The sequence below is a fragment of the Herpailurus yagouaroundi genome, unplaced genomic scaffold, assembly GCF_014898765.1.
Source record: "Herpailurus yagouaroundi ecotype Mexico unplaced genomic scaffold, PumYag 28, whole genome shotgun sequence".
Taxonomy (NCBI): Eukaryota; Metazoa; Chordata; class Mammalia; order Carnivora; family Felidae; genus Herpailurus; species Herpailurus yagouaroundi.
The window spans coordinates 50,747,583-50,766,707 of NW_024412376.1; the positions used below are offsets into that span (position 1 = coordinate 50,747,583).

The 19,125-nt window shown below is 39.8% G+C and overlaps 1 protein-coding gene across 2 annotated transcripts; it reads left to right on the top strand.

Moving 5' to 3' along the window:
- The first annotated feature begins 3,883 nt into the window (after window positions 1–3,883).
- Window positions 3,884–17,679, top strand: PCDH18 (protocadherin 18). 2 transcript variants are annotated; one of them, XM_040473898.1, is made up of 4 exons: window positions 3,884–6,874; window positions 7,712–7,800; window positions 7,891–8,054; window positions 15,724–17,679. In XM_040473898.1, exons 1-4 carry the CDS (start codon window positions 4,397–4,399, stop codon window positions 16,389–16,391), a joined length of 3,399 nt encoding a protein of 1,132 aa, XP_040329832.1. In that variant the 5' UTR covers window positions 3,884–4,396; the 3' UTR covers window positions 16,392–17,679. The 2 variants fall into 2 exon arrangements, with proteins under 2 accessions (XP_040329832.1, XP_040329843.1); XM_040473909.1 differs by having other exon boundaries at window positions 3,885–6,874; window positions 7,715–7,800.
- Window positions 17,680–19,125: the final 1,446 nt, after the last annotated feature.

Below are 19,125 nucleotides of genomic sequence, written 5' to 3' on the forward strand. Positions count from 1 at the left end.
GTATATTTACTCTTGGCCAACCTCTGTGGGAAGCTCTGATTGTTTAATTCTTCCAAGAATTCTTGATGGTGTATTATTATTACTACCAGAGGATTAGACAGACTCAGGGAAGTTAAATAATTTGTTCAGGGTCACACAGCTAACAACTGGTCTTAAACAGTTCCAAGGTATTAGAACACTTTAACTCTACCAACTTTTTTTCTGGTAAAACTTTAGCTCTTATCTAATTTCCCAAGCTACACAGTAGAGTAATTACTTAGGCTTGTTATGGACATGTGGTGTCAAGCAGGACCAGGAATTCCTCCTACAAAACATCTCACGACAAATGCTAAGAGGAATGAGTGTAATGTTATCTTAATCTACAAGAAGATTGTGAGATTTGTATTATTCTTTTGACGATGGGGAAGATATGACATGCTCAGATGGAAGTGAATATTTATTTCTCTACCTATTCTTTTGCATTTTACATGCTCTAATAAAATGCAAATAACCAAGAATTTAAAAAACAAAAACAAAAACAAAAACAACTCCACATCTGCAGGGCACCTGGGTGGCTCAGTCTGTTAAACATCCGACTCTTGATTTCAGCTCACCATCTCAGTTTGTCAGCCTGAGCCCTGCGGCTATGCTGACAGCACAGAGCTTGCTTGAGATTCTCTCTCTCTCTCTCTCTCTCTCTCTCTCTCTGTCTGCCACTGCCCCCTCTCAAAATAAATAAATAAAACATTTAAAAAAACCCTCCACATCGGATTATAAGAAATTTTAGGACTTTAATTTTGTGTTTCAGTACCAAAAAAGACACTATTCATACAATGGAGAGACGTTTGAGCTTTGTAGTTGAGTCTTACATTCCCCTGCCTCTTAGTAACAAGGGAAACATTACAGATTTGGAATTATAAAGCTTCATTTTCTTTAAAACAAGAGTAATCAAAATAAATGGCATAATAAAACTCTTATTAGAAATGACAGGATGTATTGCAAATGTCAGCTGGTATCTTTTCTCTAGTTTAGCAACTTTCAGCCAACTTGGGCTGAAGTGCTGAAAGGAACACTGGGGACAGAACATACACAACAGGATGGAAATAACCAAGATTCTCCTCCGGGAGTTAGGAGCCCTTTGTCCTCATGCCGAACATCACTCAGAATTCCTCCAGAAGCAGAGCCATCTCTTCCCTTTGTCAACAAAGGCTACCATCTAGAAGGTGGATGGACTTCAAGGAACATTCAATCCTTCTTCTCTGGGTATCTGAGATGTGATTTTAGAGGGTCTAAACTTCTTCATGACTACTTATTCATGACCTTGTAAAATTCTAGAAGACAGAGAAAGTTCAATCAAATCATCATTAGATGACAACTAACAGGCGTTTATCATTTTTCTCCCCTAATACAAACTGTTTGACAAATAGCAAATGACAGGAGAGCAGTGTCTTTTTGTTTTGTTTTGTTTTGTTTGTACATTCTTTTCAGGGCTCCCAAATAAGGACATTTTGAACTGCTGAAGCTAATCAAAAGTGCAAGATTTATTTCCTATTTTGTACTTTTTTGCAAATGAGTTTGGAAACACAGGAGTATATCCTAAGGAGAAATCAAAAGCCCAGGGCTATCAAGTAGGTATATATAACTTCTCAGGAATGGATTGGTAAGCTGAAAATGAAATGGTGCTTGATGAGAGTGATATCACAAGTGAAAAAAAGCCATCCTCCATGAAAGAATTCCAAGACCTGATCATAGAAACACACTCTTTATGAGTACAATATATATTAATTTACAACCTATTCTAAATACTTCAGTGTGGTAATCTGAAGCTGGTTTGACAAGGATTAATTCGGTTCAAACTCATTGTCAGAAATAAAAGATAGATTTTTAAATTTATTTTTCCTTGTTAAGTGTTCGGGACAAGTATCCTCTACGTTAAGGTAATCAAGTCTATGGCCCTTAGAGATTTTGGGGATAGACTTATCAAATCCACAAAGAAAACTCTCCTAGAACTAATGGAATGAGATTACCTTTGAATTCTCACCCCAACTTTGAATAGTCACTAATTCCTTTCTTTGCTCTTTTGGTGTTTGCAAAGGGGTTCGCTAAAGCCTGCATTGATATAATTATTGGCTCAGCTTGTTAGAGATCCAGGCCAGATGGCTATGGGTTTCTAAAGTCCTAGTTGCTTGTGGTAGTCTTCCTAGTTTGCCTATAGGGTTTGGGGATCAGCAATTTGAAAGGGCTACAACCTTGTAAAACAGTATTATTCATGGGGGCAGAATGTTCATCAGCGTGACCCAGTGCTAAATACATTCATTATAGGCATTCCTATTCTGCACAATTTGCCACACAGCGCTGGTTTCTGGAGGGGGAAAAAAGACAATGGCTTATAAAATGCTTTTGAATGCCTAAAAAGAAGGAGAGTTCACGCTGGGAGTCCTCTGCTTTCTTTCTTGGAAGGAACCTTCTTAGTGACTTTAGCTGAGCTCTGCTGAGAGTAAGCAAAGTGGAAAAATCAGAAAATTACCTTTTTTATATGTTTCTGGGGGGCAAAATAGAGAGTGGGAGAAAATAAATGGAAAAAAGTGACAGTGAGATTATGCGAAACAGCAAATATGCAAGTGGATGAAGACAGCTGAGGAATAATGCAAGAGGCACACACACACACACACACACACACACACAAAGAAGAAGAAGAAAGAAAGAAAAAAGCAGCAATAGAGCCGTGATGATAAACTTAAAAGAAATTGTGGAGCAGAAAGAATATCATAAATAATCATATTTTCAAATAAGAATACCCTATCAGTTTCTGTGACCCGGATAAAGCACAAGCCTCCCATGACATTTCCCAGCATTCTGATGCACACACAATGCAATTTTTCAGCTCAGGCATTTTATTCTTCAATGTAAACAAGCTTTGGGTTCTTAAAATACATATCTGAAAAGTGCTTTCATAAATAATGCATATATTATAAAAATTTGACTTGTAAACTACAGGGTCCAGGTCCCCCCCAGTCTACATTGTGAAGGCTCACCATGTATAGAGAAAACCTTTTGGTAGAAACTGGCATGCTAAAGCATGAAATGTCTTTTACTGAAGGCAAATAGGATTTTTTTGAAGTACAAGACAAAGAAATATCATAGCCAATTTTGCCCCAACTCAAAGAAAAAAGTGATAGATGGTAGAACTATATCGGTAATTAGTTTCAAATCCTAAGGTGTTCCTTTAAATCTTGCTAATTAAGAGAATTCAAGAGTGGAAAATAGCCCTTTTCTTATCTTCAAAGAATAAAGATGAAAGAAAAACAGAAAATGAAACCTCCTTACTTGTTCTGTTCTTTAAAACAGAGCCCCAAGAAAATCTGCCTGTGCTCACAGGAGAAAGACCCAAGCATTTACAGAGGGGGAGGGGAAGGGGGCGGTCTGAGAAGCATAATTAGAAGCAAGTTTTCAAATTTTATTAAATTCCTTCACCAACAAAATGCACTTAGAGGTATTTCAAGTTAAACCAGTACTTAAAGACTATGAAAAGCAAGATGATTACATGTTTGCGGAAGAAGAAAGGGCAATTAAGAAAACCAGAACAATTTAAGATGCCAACTAAATAAAGGCGACCAGAAGTTGATTTAAAGTTTTTCTTCTGTAATTTGCTCCCCTTTGTCGTGGCACGCTCAGAGAAAGTGAATGCAGTAGACTGGGAGGAGGAGGGGGGCGTGGGGAGGAGGAAGGGAGGAGCGGAGCGAAGGAGCGGCTCCCATCCTCCTCCCCCAGCCCCCAACCGGCCCTCCTCCCGGCTCTCCCAGCCGCGCCCCCCCCCAGCCCCCCGCCCGCCCCAAGCCCCCGCCTTCCTCCCCGCCGCTCGCTCTCCCTCTCCACCCTCCACTCTCGGCGACCGCCCTCGCTTTGGGGACACCATCAGCTTTTGATTTGGAAGCACGCTGATTGGCTGGAAGCGATTCAACACACGCCGGGCAGGAGAGCTTTGTCTGAGTTGGAGTGAAGTTGTACAGATTTTAGACTGGAGTCAGCAATCACGGGTGTTTAGTCTGCAGCCGCGCGGAGAAAGGGAGAGAGCATCGCTGGAGAAAGATTCACTGCAGCCTCTGCCGGCACCCTGCAATCGATGGATTCCGACAACACAAGGAGGGAAGCGCGGAGGTGACCCTCTTCTGCCTGCGGAGAGGACAAATGCAAGGCTCGGACTCCGCGCCGGCAAGAGCTGCGAGTCGTGACACGGTGTGTATAAACCCAAAGTTTGCGAGCTGTTAATTGCTGTGCTGTGTTATTAAGAGACGCTTTCAAGTGGCAAGTACCAAACGTAGCTTAGCTTTAAGTTGCCAAAGGAAGTTGAGGGGAATTGCTTTGCTGTTTTAACTTGGTCTGTGTGAGGAGTCTCCTAAACTGACCGAGGTGCCAAATGAATGCTAAAATGCACTTTAGATTTGTTTTTGCACTCCTGACGGTGTCTTTCAACTGCGATGTGCTGGGCAAGAATTTGAAATACAGGATTTATGAGGAGCAGAGGGTTGGATCAGTGATTGCAAGACTATCAGAGGATGTGGCTGATGTTTTAGTTAAGCTACCTAATCCTTCCACCGTTCGTTTCCGAGCCATGCAAAGGGGGAATTCTCCTCTCCTTGTAGTAAATGAGGATAACGGAGAAATCAGCATAGGGGCTAAAATCGACCGCGAACAACTGTGCCAGAAAAACTCGAACTGCTCCATAGAGTTTGATGTGATCACTCTACCCACCGAGCATCTGCAGCTTTTCCATATTGAAGTCGAAGTGCTGGATATCAATGACAATGCTCCCCAGTTCTCAAGATCTGTCATACCTATTGAGATATCCGAGAGCGCGGCCGTTGGGACGCGCATCCCCCTGGACAGTGCATTTGATCCAGATGTTGGGGAAAATTCCCTCCACACCTACTCTCTCTCTGCCAATGATTTTTTTAGTATTGAGGTTCGCACCAGGACCGATGGAGCCAAGTATGCCGAACTCATAGTGGTCAGAGAGCTGGATCGCGAGCTGAAGTCAAGCTACGAGCTTAAGCTCACTGCCTCAGACATGGGGGTGCCTCAGAGGTCTGGCTCATCCATACTAAAAATAAGCATTTCCGACTCCAACGACAACAGCCCCGCTTTTGAGCAGCAGTCTTATGTAATACAACTCTTAGAAAACTCCCCCATTGGCACTTTGCTCCTTGACCTGAACGCCACAGATCCAGATGAGGGCGCTAATGGGAAAATTGTATATTCCTTCAGCAGTCATGTGTCTCCCAAAATTATAGAGACTTTTAAAATTGACTCAGAAAAAGGACATTTGACTCTTTTCAAGCAAGTGGATTATGAAATCACCAAATCCTATGAGATTGATGTTCAGGCTCAAGATTTGGGCCCAAATTCAATCCCAGCTCACTGCAAAATTATAATCAAGGTTGTGGATGTTAATGACAATAAACCTGAAATCAACATAAACCTCATGTCCCCTGGAAAAGAAGAAATATCTTATATTTTTGAGGGGGATCCCATTGACACATTTGTTGCTTTGGTCAGGGTTCAGGACAAGGATTCTGGGCTGAATGGAGAAATAGTTTGTAAGCTTCACGGACATGGTCACTTTAAACTTCAGAAGACTTATGAAAACAATTATTTAATCTTGACAAATGCCACACTGGATAGAGAAAAGAGATCTGAGTACAGTTTGACTGTAATCGCTGAGGACAAGGGGACACCCAGTCTTTCTTCAGTAAAACATTTTACTGTTCAGATCAATGATATAAATGACAATCCACCCCACTTCCAGAGAAGTCGATATGAATTTGCAATCTCAGAGAATAACTCGCCAGGGGCATATATCACCACCGTTACGGCCACAGATCCTGATCTTGGAGAAAATGGGCAAGTTACATATACCATTTTGGAGAGTTTTATCCTGGGCAGTTCCATAACCACCTATGTCACCATTGACCCATCTAATGGAGCCATCTATGCCCTCAGAATCTTTGATCATGAGGAAGTGAGTCAGATCACTTTCGTGGTTGAAGCAAGAGACGGAGGAAGTCCAAAGCAACTAGTAAGCAATACCACAGTTGTGCTCACCATCATTGATGAAAATGACAACGTCCCTGTGGTTATAGGGCCTGCTCTGCGCAATAATACTGCAGAAATCTCCATACCCAAAGGGGCTGAAAGTGGCTTTCATGTCACAAGAATAAGGGCAATTGACAGAGACTCTGGTGTGAATGCTGAACTCAGCTGCTCCATAATAGCAGGCAACGAGGAGAATATCTTTTTAATCGATCCACGATCATGTGACATCCATACCAATGTAAGCATGGAATCTGTTTCCTACACCGAGTGGGAGCTCTCAGTCATCATCCAGGACAAAGGCAATCCCCAGCTGCATACCAAAGTCCTTCTGAAGTGTACGATCTTTGAATATGCAGAGTCAGTGACAAGTACAGCAATGACCTCAGTCAGCCAGGCATCTTTGGATGTCTCCATGGTTATAATTATTTCCTTAGGAGCCATTTGTGCAGTGTTGTTGGTTATCATGGTGCTGTTTGCAACGAGGTGTAACCGAGAAAAGAAAGACACTAGATCCTACAACTGCAGGGTAGCAGAATCCACTTACCAGCACCACCCAAAAAGGCCATCCAGGCAGATTCACAAAGGGGACATCACATTGGTGCCTACGATGAATGGCACTCTGCCCATCAGATCTCATCACAGATCGTCTCCATCCTCATCCCCCACCTTGGAAAGAGGGCAGATGGGCAGCCGGCAGAGTCACCACAGTCACCAGTCCCTCAACAGTTTGGTGACAATCTCATCCAACCACGTGCCAGAGAATTTCTCACTAGAACTCACCCATGCCACTCCTGCCGTTGAGGTAAGATAGCACTCTGTACCAACTCACTGACACGGTCAGCTGCTAGTGTGCAGAGGTTGTGTATGTGCTAGTTCTTAAGTGTCTCCTTTAAGCAGTAAACAATACTAACAATATCTGAATTAAATGGGATACAAGGTACATCACCTGTATGTAGCAAGTATGCATAGTTTAGCATGCTGTTCTGTTTTCCTTAAAGAATGGGCTTGCATGTATGATGCATAGTATTGAAAAATAAATGTGAATCTCCCAAATGACTATCTAATTAGAATACCCTTCCTTCCCAGATTAAGATATTGGAAGCCACAAATAAAGGGACTTGTTTCATTCTCACAGTTGTGGCTTCTACTCAGAAAAAAAAAAAAAAAAAAAAAAAAGCCAAAAGATAACAACAACAGCACCAGCAAAAACCCGAGGCCTCCAGAATCCCATCTGAATGCATGTTGTATTTGTTCAACTTTTGAATTTTTTCTGACCTTATTTTAACTGCATGTGCTAGATTGTTGCATCTTACGATATTTTCCATGTATTTTTATAATGGATCTCTTTAACCTGAACTAAAACATAAAGGAACTCAGTCTATTATTTATAAAGGAGTTCTCTTTCAAAAAAAAAAAAGCAGTGTATGAGATCATTCAAGCCTCTCCGGGATGTATTCAGTTGTGTGTGGTGCCTGGCTGCATCGTCTGCCACATTCCAGCATGTGTAAATCTTTAAAACAGAGATAACATGTTCAATTAATCAGGATGAAAAGCAGTGAGCAACTGTTTTTCCTTGCTTAAGCTCGTGAGTATTAGGGGGTTTGTTTCCAGAAATCAGTTCTGTGTGTTTGGTTTCCAGCAGGTCTCCCAGCTTCTTTCAATGCTTCACCAGGGGCAATATCAACCAAGGCCAAGTTTTCGAGGAAACAAATATTCCAGGAGTTATAGGTATGAATTATCCCCCTGTTACCTATTGAGTCTCTAATGGCGTGAATGCTAAAGAGTAAAAACCATACTTTCCCTGATTTATCTTTCTAGATATGCCCTCCAAGACATGGACAAATTTAGCTTGAAAGACAGTGGCCGTGGTGACAGTGAAGCAGGAGACAGTGATTATGATTTGGGGCGAGATTCACCAATAGACAGGCTGCTGGGTGAAGGATTCAGTGACCTGTTCCTTACAGATGGAAGAATTCCAGCAGGTAAGAGGCTGGTGATAGATGATGAATTCTTACTTTCAGATCTGCTACACCCATGAGTGCACAGTTTCTCCCATGCTTACATTTTTCTTTGTCCTTTGCACTGAAGCGTCTGTCATCTGTACACTATTAGCATTGAACATGACCTGGAGCCCCTCAGAATTATTTTCTTAAACTTCAGACACGGCAGTTGGTGGAGGAGGGGTAAGCATGAGAGCGGAGCAGGACAAGAAGGAAGGAGTGGGGAGAGGGGATAGAGAGCCACACTATTTCTTTCCTCTCCCTGCCCCATCCAGTGCTGCCACAGGATACTCTTGAGCAACTCTGTGAAATTACTGGCTGGTTGTTGTTATTCAAACGGCCTGTTTTGGTGCATGGTGGTGAACTGGGCTATAATTTGGAAGACACAAATTTCCTGTGATGGGAACCCACTCACAGAATCAGAGATTAAAATACACTAGGGAATGGTACATTTCAATCACCAAAAATAGGACAAAGAATGCAGCTTTGTAGGTGGGAAGCACAGAATATTTTTGCCACCGTTCATTTCCTATCCGCACGGTAGTTGAAGAGGCACACGCGTTTACAAGGGAAATGTTAAGTCTGTAGCCAGATGGAGGAGACCCTGGGAAGTTAAAAGCCACGTTTTCCGTAGAGTCCCCCCTCTCTGACTGTGCAGTAGAACCTGTCTGAACCAACTGGGTAAACACTGACTATATCACTGCAGCAACCCCGTTACCAGAGACTGTAATATTCAATCGACTCTTAGGAACACATAAAAACGTCGCCCTGGCTACTTACATTCCTAAACTCCACCGAATCTGATCAGCTGAGTGTTAATCAAGTGCCTGCCATTTGATAAATTAAAGAAAGGCAGAGCAAAACTACTTGCCGTCTGAGTTCTGTCCAATATCTATTTTCTAAATATAGATGAGTAAGAGAGTTTTGGAACGAGTTGTGAGGGGGCTTCAGAGAGCTACAGAAATGCAGGCGAAATCACTGCGTAGAGAGTCCTAGTGGTAGTGGTAGTTGTTGCCACCAAGAGTGACCACCAATGTCCCCGTGCTTACCTGGGGCCCCTGAGGACTTCTGTACCTGCATCCTGTCTCCTAAGGCTTCCGCACAGGACTGTGGAGTGGGGGGTCGTGACAAGAGTAGTGCTTCTTTTTTTTTTTTTTTTTTTTAATTTGAAAACTGAAGCTTATAAAGGTTAAAAAATGTATCCCAAATCAGGCAGTTTGTACATGGTAGAGGTGAGATTTGAACTAATCCCATACTCTTAAATACCAACCTATTAAGAGTAATGAAGCAACAGGTTTTTAAAAAATAAGTTTAGTAATGGATTTGTTCCTATATTCTGAAGTCTAACTATCCTCTACGAAGTGATTAAATGCTGCCTATTTCATTATGTTATTACAGTCATAGATGAGTGTGTGGAAAGGACTTCTGCTGGCATTAGGGCTACAATGTACATAAGAACCAATATTTGCACAGTGGTGTCTTTGTTTCTTTGTTTTATTCAGAAACTCCCTATTTCAAGGAAAAAAATAAATCTCTGAAAATCCAGTGGGATACATATAGCCTCAGAAAACTTGCTCAAAAAGAATCAGTTTTATTATTTTTACCAATGAAAGGACAGGGCTGGCTGGCTAAATTTCTATGGTTCCATGATGTTGATGGAACCCTAATTTTGAATATTGGTCCTCAATGTTGAATAATGTGATTTCCCAAATGAAAAGTAGTACAGTGGGCATAACATCAGTATTTCATTATGTAAGTTCTTTAAAAAAAAAAATAACTATTTATTTGAGAGAGAGAGAGAGAGAGAGACAGAGAGACAGAGAGACAGAGTGTGAGTGGGGGAGGGGCAAAGAGAGGGAGACACAGAATCGGAAGCGTCTCTAGGCCCAATGTGGGGCTCGAACCCACAAACCGTGGGATAATGACCTGAGCCGAAGTCAGAAACTTACCCAACGGACCTCCCCCCACCAGGCACCCCTGAAATTATAATATATTGATACAGCTGAAAGGAAAATACCTTTCCCTATTGAGATAACTTTTCTATTTGTGGGCCTAAATGATATCTAAAATCCTTTTTAATTCTGAAATTGTATAATTATATTAGCTAACCTGTTTTAGAAAAAGGCAGGACTTCTCTTTCATTCTTTCAAAGTTACCAACACCAGACGTGTTCATGGCAGGAGAATTATCTAATGCTTGCATTAAAAAATAAAATAAAAATGCATGTTAATAAAGACATTGAGGAAACAATGGGTAGATACACAGTCTAGGTAATAGTGAGTCTTATTTAGTGAGTGGCTTTTGGCTCCTTCTAAGTTAACATTTGATTCAAAGTTAGGAGTTTTGCTTTTATATTATCAACAATGATACCGCTCAATATACAGACAACCCTTTCAAAATATTCCATATTTGCACAGTCATACTTACTCTGGGCGTGTGGTGGGAGAGTTATATTGCTGGTGTATGATGTTGTTTCACTGTAGATACATTTCTTTCTTACTATCTACCTGCCTCCATGTGGAGAAAGCATTCAGGTGGCATAGAGCGCCAGGATATTCCCAGTGACTTATAAAATATTTTAAGCTTTCTTCATGTCTGGCTGGTGTAGAAAGTTACATGTATACTGAGTATCTGTGCAGAGCTACTTTAATAATGACCATCCTTCTGATGATACTTCACCCATTTTCTGGTTTATTATTCTTTCTGGCAGCTCATGCTTTGTAAACTTATATTCCCAGGAAACAGGCCAAGTAGGGAAAAAAAAAAAAAATGTAAGTCCACATCTGAATGCCATTAACAGAAATCAGTGCAGTTTTCGAAAGCATGTGTATTTTTAGGACTTAAGTGTCTTATTCCAACTGGTTTTCTGCATTAAACTGTGATCAAATATAGATTATGTTATGTTGCATTGCCTGCCAACAAGGTCATTTCTGGTCATTCATTCTATTAATTCCCACAGAAATATCCTGCATTCTGAGCAGTAAAATCAGCAAGCATTCTTGTCCGTTAGCTCATGTTTGTCAACATGCTTTCTTCCTTACTCATTCAACTTTGAGCTACAGTGCAAAATCTTGAACTACTTGCAGAATCTCCATTTTTCCAATGTCTTAGCAGCACCAGCGTGATTTATAAAGGCCTTTTGATTTTGTTTCTTGTGAAACTCCTTTCCCGAGCTCATTCCACTTTTCATTAATCTGCCATTGGTGATTACTTTACTCCGACATTTCTCTTTAATTCCAAGTTCTGTCCATCGTCATGGCTGGTATCCGGGTCCTGGCTATTCTTCCAGGGCCCGTTTACTGGCCCAGCATACAAGCTGAGGTTCGCTCTCTAGCACCTCCTCCCTTTGTCAAATATTTCTTTTATGCAGCTTGAACAACTTTTTCAGAACATTTTAATTTAAAGTTTTTTTGGCTTAAAATCAGTTATTGACTTTTGTTGCCCAGCAACACCTAATAAAACTACTTACCTTGGCATTCCAAGGCCAATAAAATCCACTCCTAACTTATTAACTCTCATTTTGGGCTGTTTCATATCTTTTGCAATAGTTGGAACTATCTTTCCACGTCAATCCTTTATTCATGTTGCCTTTCTACCTGGAAAAAAAAAAAAAAAACTGGCTTCTCTTCACTGTGTCTATCTGAATCCTGTTCATCTCTCACAGTTTGTGTCTTTAACTACTTTAGTCTCCGCTTTGCCTCTTTTTTTTCCTTTTCTTGACATGCCTTTAGCATCATATAGGCCGGCACTTAAACTGGGCATCTGGAGCCTCAATTGTTACACTAGACTCAGAACTAGATCTGAAACCATTTGAGGACAAGGATCTATCATGGCACTCCACATATGGCAGGCTCTGAATAGATAACTGATTGGTTATTCAGTAACTCATGACTTGATGGAAGTTCGGCACATGCTTTTCGTTTCTTCTTCTTACGTCGAGTCCTACCTAAAAAGTATAGTAAGTCACAAAATTGAAAGTCATATAGTGGGAAAGAAGAGTTGTCGGCTCCCTCAAGCCTTCCCCTTCCCAGGGGAAATGTAACCACCTGGCAGGTTTCAAGGAGAGACAGAAAGATTAGCCATATGCACCACTTGCCAATTAGTTCTGACTTACTGGGTGTGGTATGAGACCTCTGTGGCTCTGAATTATATGTACACTGAGAATGTTTTTAAATAGTTGTGTCTCCAGGGAAAAGGTTGAGCATATCACTGAAACAGAAATGATCTATTCTGTGCCACTACCTTCTTATCTCTATTTTTGCCAATATTCTCTCTATTAGCCTGTCTTCTTCAATTTTTCCTATTTTCTGAATTTAAAAAAAATATGTTAATTAATTATTTAATACTCAGGGCTCCATTTATTTATTGTGAAGTTATAAAATGGCACTCCCTGTTTTAAATTTTTTTTTTCAACGTTTATTTATTTTTGGGACAGAGAGAGACAGAGCATGAACGGGGGAGGGGCAGAGAGAGAGGGAGACACAGAATCGGAAACAGGCTCCAGGCTCCGAGCCATCAGCCCAGAGCCTGACGCGGGGCTCGAACTCCCGGACCGCGAGATCGTGACCTGGCTGAAGTCGGACGCCTAACCGACTGCGCCACCCAGGCGCCCCGACACTCCCTGTTTTAAAAAATTCCTGTAAACAAAATTACCTGTGGACATATACCATCATTTGAATCATCCAGATTGTATTTTTGGTTGCATGTTCATTATATTCGGGTCTCTAGAAAGTTGATCATACTCGGGATTCTTAGAAGCCTATGTAATTTTTCCGTTTTCCCCCACTGTCATTAAATATTAAAAGAAAACAAAGACAATCAAATAATCAAAAACTTAAGTCCTTCCCACAGGGTCAAAGGCCGGAAAACAAATGAAAGGTATCATCAGACCTGTTTCCGGTCCTTCCAACAGGATGCGTGTAAGACAAGAGAGACGGATCTCCTTTCCATTTTCAGAGACCCGGGGAATTAGGGAAAAAACTTCATTACCACTTTGATAGCTATTTCACTGCTGAGAAAACCTCAGTGCTATTAAGGCATTCCAGTTACTTTCAACTCCTTTTGGTTTTGTCCACATAAATGATGAACAGTAGTAATTATTTCCCAGCAGTAAAAATGCATGCCGTCAGTAAATCTAAACATGCTTTTCTTCTTAAATCATCCATCTTCATTTAAGTTTAAATAGGAAATGATATGCTAAAAGAGTGTGCTTTCTTCATGGCAAAATCACACAAGGATTCTGGGTGTTTGTCCTTCCTTTTACCCATATTTAGTTCTGCTGTTTCTGTATTTTTTCTACTTTCTGTGTATTTCTAGTTTTCCTACCAATCAGACCTTTTTCTCCTTCAGAACACTTGTTCTCGATTTTGTTCCACAGATTATCCCTTCTCTGTTAAGGGATGAGGTCCAGAATTGATGAGGTATAAAACCAAATTATCTCGAAGGTTTAGTGGTGAAGGGGAGGGACTTCCACCCCTTTTAACAAAGTCCTTTATTTCTCTTTTTTTCTGAGAGGAAACATTTACTCTTCGCCTTTCTTTTTCTGCATACTAATCTTTTTTAAAATTTTATTTTACTGCATAATAACACAACATGAGACGTACCCTCTTAAAAATGTTTAATTGTAGAATACAGCATTCTTAACTATAGGTACAATGTCGTATAGCAGATCTCTAGAACTTTTTCATTATGGTCAACCAAAACTTTATGCCCATTGTTTGGCAGTTCCCCATTTTCTCACCCCCCTGCACATGCACCTTTTAGCAAACACCATTTCACTCTTGGATTCTATATATTTGTTCATTTTAGACACCTTATATACATGGAACCATGCCATATTTGTCCTATGGCTGGTTAATTTCACTAAGTAGAATGTCCTCAAGGTTCATCCATGTTGTCACATATTGCAGAATTTCCTTCTTTTTTTAAGGCTCAATGATATTCCACTGTATGCAAATACTGTGTTTTCTTTATCCATTCATCTGCTGGTAGGCATTCGGGTTGTCTTCCCACCTTGGCTATTGTGAATAGTGCTGTGGTGAACAAGGGAGTGTTAATAGCTCTTTGAGATCCTGAATTCAATTCTTTTGGATAAGTATCCAGAAGTGGGTCTGCTGGATAATATGATAGTTATCCTTGTAATTTTTTGAAGAACTTCCACATTGTTTTCCATAGTGACTGCACCATTTTGTGTTCTTAGCAATAGTGGACAAGTATTCGAATTTCTCCACATCCTTGCCAACACTTGTTATTATTTTTTTTTTTGTAGTAGTTATCCTGACAGATTTGAAGTGATATCTCATTGTGGTTTGGATTTGCATTTCCCTGATGATTAGAAAATACATAGTGCATTCTTATTCTATGCAGACATTTTACCTGGTGCTAGGGATACAACAATAAACACAAGAGACTACTTGCTTCTCCTGATAAGGGCTTTGACATTGTTCAAGTGTCATCCTTTTTAGCAATAATTTGGGAAGAAGAGAAACCTTGCTTAAATAGCCAGATCTAAAGAATGAGCTCTGACTAGATAGCTAAGGTTGATTATCAATCCAGTTTCGTTCAAATGTAAGATAATTACTTTGCATTTTCTGCATTGTCACTTGCTCTAAAGCAAAATCATGATGCCGAAGAGACATAATTGTCACTGAAAGAGATAAATGATTTGTGAAGTATGTTTTACATTTCTGCATCCTTCATCGTTCCTATTATTGTAGTTTAGTTATTGCACTTGTCAATGTAGACATTTTTCTCCTCTTTATTTTCTGCCTTTCTAATAGCATTTATTATTTGCATTCCTTCATTATTATTATTGTAGTTTAGTTATTGCCTTTGCCAAATTTAGAAATTTTTCTCCTCTTTATTTTCTGCTTTTCTAATATCATGTATTATTTTCTATGAGCGTGGCCACTCAAATTCCAATCAGACATTGAAACAACTGGAAGAGCTAACCAATGGATTTTGTATATTCTTCAGTTTTGATGACTTTTCCATCTATTTGAATTCCAAACCTTTAAAAGAAGACTTCTGAATAGAGTAACTATAGGTGTCCAGTAGTTGAGGACAATTTGCACTGCTATTTTAAGTAACAAATCAATAAATAATCCAAAATACCTTTGAGAGAATTTACTAAGTATAATGACCTGATAGCTTATTATATTCCTAATGCCTCCATTAAAAGTAAAGTTGGTCAGATAGACCCCAATATCCAGAAGGCTACTCATAGGTATTGCTCAAAAATTAATCTGGTGGCATTCTAAAATCACAGATTTCACCATACAGCTCTGAGGATTTTAGAATTTATGTCCAGCAATATCCCACCACCCATACCTTTGCTCCTTTTCAGTCATCCTCATGTGTAAGCAATAAATCCATTTCCTCATTACTTGAGTAGCAGAAATAATATTCCTGAGAAGTATGTGAGTCATAATCTTCCTTTTGTTCTTTGATAAACAGGGGGAGAAAAAAGAGGTCCATTTAACTGATTAAAGCCATAACTGTAGTCCATTTAATGTGTAAAATAACGGGTATCCTCACGGTAGTAGTTTAAAACTGTGTCCTATTTTTTTTAAGACTAAACTTGCATTCTTTTCTACCATTTTGAGATATGCTAAGCATGACGATGAATCCCTGTTGTCTTCCTTGGGTGTAGCTATGAGGCTTTGCACGGAGGAGTGCAGGGTCCTGGGACACTCTGACCAGTGCTGGATGCCGCCTCTGCCCTCGCCGTCCTCTGACTATAGGAGTAACATGTTCATCCCGGGGGAAGAATTCCCAGCACAACCCCAGCAGCAGCACCCCCATCAGAGTCTTGAGGACGACGCCCAGCCTGCAGATTCTGGTGAGAAGAAGAAGAGTTTCTCCACCTTTGGGAAGGACTCCCCAAACGAGGAGGACTCCGGGGACACCAGCACGTCCTCTCTGCTCTCGGAAATGAGCAGCGTGTTCCAGCGCCTCCTACCCCCTTCCCTGGACACCTGCTCCGAGTGTCCTGAGGTGGATCGCTCCAACTCTCTGGAACGGCGGAAGGCGCCTTTGCCAGCCAAGACTGCGGGTTACCCGCAAGGCGTGGCAGCCTGGGCAGCTAGTACACATTTTCAGAATCCCGCTAACAACTCGGGGCCCCCACTTGGAACTCACTCCAGTGTGCAGCCTTCTTCCAAGTGGCTGCCGGCCATGGAGGAGATCCCCGAGAACTATGAAGAAGATGATTTTGATAATGTGCTCAACCATCTCAACGATGGGAAACACGAACTCATGGATGCCAGCGAGCTGGTGGCGGAGATTAACAAACTGCTTCAAGACGTTCGCCAGAGCTAGGAGATGCTAGTGAAGCCTTCTTGTTTCCGTGTGTGTGGAAATCGGGGACAGAGAAAACCCTGAGAGAACTGGCATTGCCAAATAGTTGCATTTATCATAAATGTGTCTGTGTATATTGAATATTGAATACTGTATTTTCGTATGTACACGATGCAAGTGTGATTATTTTAATCTGTATTTTAAAAATACATTTGTACCTTATATTTATGTGTAATTTAACAGACAAATTTTATTTTTTTACTCCCATGACAAACATGTCTTTCCTAATCATGTAGAAAGTAGCCACTGTTCAAATATGATATAGTCTTCGACCACAAAGTGTAAAGGCACTGTGTAGATGAGTTCTGTTGGGGGAAGAATTTGCTGTTGCTGTACGAACAACCCCACTGAAGCATTATGCAATTCTTAGTTTCGTTAAGTGATCCAGTTTCTTTTTTCGATACTTTTTTAAAAAATGAAGCATCAATGACAATGTCAAGGCACTTAATTATTATTTTTACTGCTCTCTGCTAGTTCTGATGGTTCAATTTCAGCAAAATTGAGACATGGGGTGAAATTTCATTTCAGGACTATGAAGTGTCTTTCACAGACCATGATGAAAAAAATAGGGCTAGAGTCAATGCTTTCCAACGCCCCCCCCCTCCCCCAGGCCCCTACTGTTCCAAGGCATCACACTGGCCTATACTCGAGAATATTTCTCCTGAAGTATTAGTGTCTATTTGTAACCAAGGGAAACAATGAATTTCATTCCATCCTTGTAACAGTAGACACGCTCCAAGAAAATGGATTCTGTCCTTTAAATGGGTAACGGTATGTATTCTAACAGCCTAAAGTATTTGTGGACAAAGACCATGGTGTCAGTGTCCCTCCTAGGGTAGTAAATGGAATTGATTTATTCTGAAACTGTTTTGTTTGAATCTTCCCCTGTCCTCTCACGATACTTGAACATTTTTATGTTTTGCAATGTTTTTGCTATAACTATTCACTTTTAGCTTTTGTCTCCAGTGCATGATCTCATATTTTTGCTTTTATTTTTAGTATAAGAACGTTTTTTAAAATTATGATTTTGTTATTGCAATTCTTTTGTATCTGTTGTGTGACGAACGACAAATTCTTTAATTATTGTGCTGTTATCTCTCTGTGTGGAATGCCTTGGTAAAGGAGATCGTTATTATGACTGTTCTCATTTATGACCAAGCTTCTGTTAATGTTATTTCTATGAATACACTATCTTGATTGTACTCTCCAGAAAATTTTGCTGTCAATGGAAATAAAAGGAAAATTAAAGCTTAAGAACTGTCCATAAATCAGAACCCTGTTCCTACATATACGTTCAAAAGTTTTGCATGAGGCGTGTCCTTCATGAGAAGGTAATTCAGTGTTGAGTTTTGAATGATAAAGAGGGAACATTCAGCTTGGTGAACAAGGGAAATGCAATGGAAAAGGAATGATTGGAGACCTGTGGTGGGAACGAAAGTCGTCTACCATTTTCCCAGTAGATTAAAATATTTAAATGCATTTGAAGCATAAAGAAAAAAAGAATAATCAAATAATAACTACATGAACATTTTTCAAACGAAAAAAAAAATTTCTCTGAACATTTTGTATTAAGTTGAATCCAAAAAAAAAAAAAAAAAAATGTACCTTCCAATGTTTCCAAGAGGTGAAAATATTATCCTCCTTGGTTTACTAGCAGGGAATTGAAATGCGAAGAAAGTTAAATAGTCTAAAAAGGCTAAACTCAGATATTTTAAATCTCAAATGGGTACCACATCAAATACATGTATTATGTCTTTGAAAGGCACATTTTCCTTTATAGGAGGGATTGCAGTTACAATGGAAATTTCAGTTTATTTTTCAGTAGATTACATACACAAATGCTAACCACATTTAAAAACATTCTTTTTTTCAAATTCACTTCCTTTCAGTATGTATTATCCTTAAGATTTCCATAACTTCAGTGTTCTTAATTTAAAGCAGCAATAGTCATTTAGGAAGCAGAGGTGGAAATCAATGTTTAAATAATGTGAAGTAAATAAAATGCAATATTATATTAAACACAAAACCTTTGTATATTGTCTGTATAGTAAGCATTCCGTGTTTCAGACTCCTTGTTTCTCCAGTCTTCTCCACTTACTATGGCTTTCCAGATCCACAGGCTATTAGTGCAAGATTGTCGCTTTTCACTCCTGTTCCCTTTACAGGTAATATAATCTCAGTGAAAGCACGCTTGTCTGGTGCTATCATAACAATTTAACCTCTCAAGTTTGAATTTCCTCCTCTTTGGTACCATGCCTCTCTTCAGACTGAAGCAACCAAAAGCACTTAAACCAAGGAGGTTCTTTTATCCAATCATGAGTGTTTAATTCCTTTGGCCCCATTTGATTCCTTTAAATGTTCTTCAGTGATAATCTTCTATTAGTGGAATCATCTTCCAAAATTCTCTTTCAACACTAAATCTGTTGCTTAATAAATCTTCCTTTTAAACACTCGTTTATAGGATGATTAGAACTGGCTCTCTCCAAATTCTTACAGGTTATTCACATTGTTACTCATTTATCATTTACTTCTTTCTTGGTATGTAGCAGAGGAGATTTATAACTGTATTGGTCATTCAAATTATTTCTCGTCCTGTCACACATGTATCAAATTTGCCACTTACCAGTAGATAAATATTCAGGCAAAAGAGATGGTTAAGTTATTCTTATTGGAGTGACTGAAGAAGTCTCATTTG

Bases quoted from the DNA above. Each gene is read 5' to 3' on its own strand.
- PCDH18 (XM_040473898.1), top strand. From the start codon at position 4,397: ATGAATGCTAAAATGCACTTTAGATTTGTTTTTGCACTCCTGACGGTG. The intron at 7,801-7,890 runs GTATGAATTATC...TTATCTTTCTAG, and splicing joins AAATATTCCAGGAGTTATAG to ATATGCCCTCCAAGACATGG. The intron at 8,055-15,723 runs GTAAGAGGCTGG...CCTTGGGTGTAG, and splicing joins AGATGGAAGAATTCCAGCAG to CTATGAGGCTTTGCACGGAG.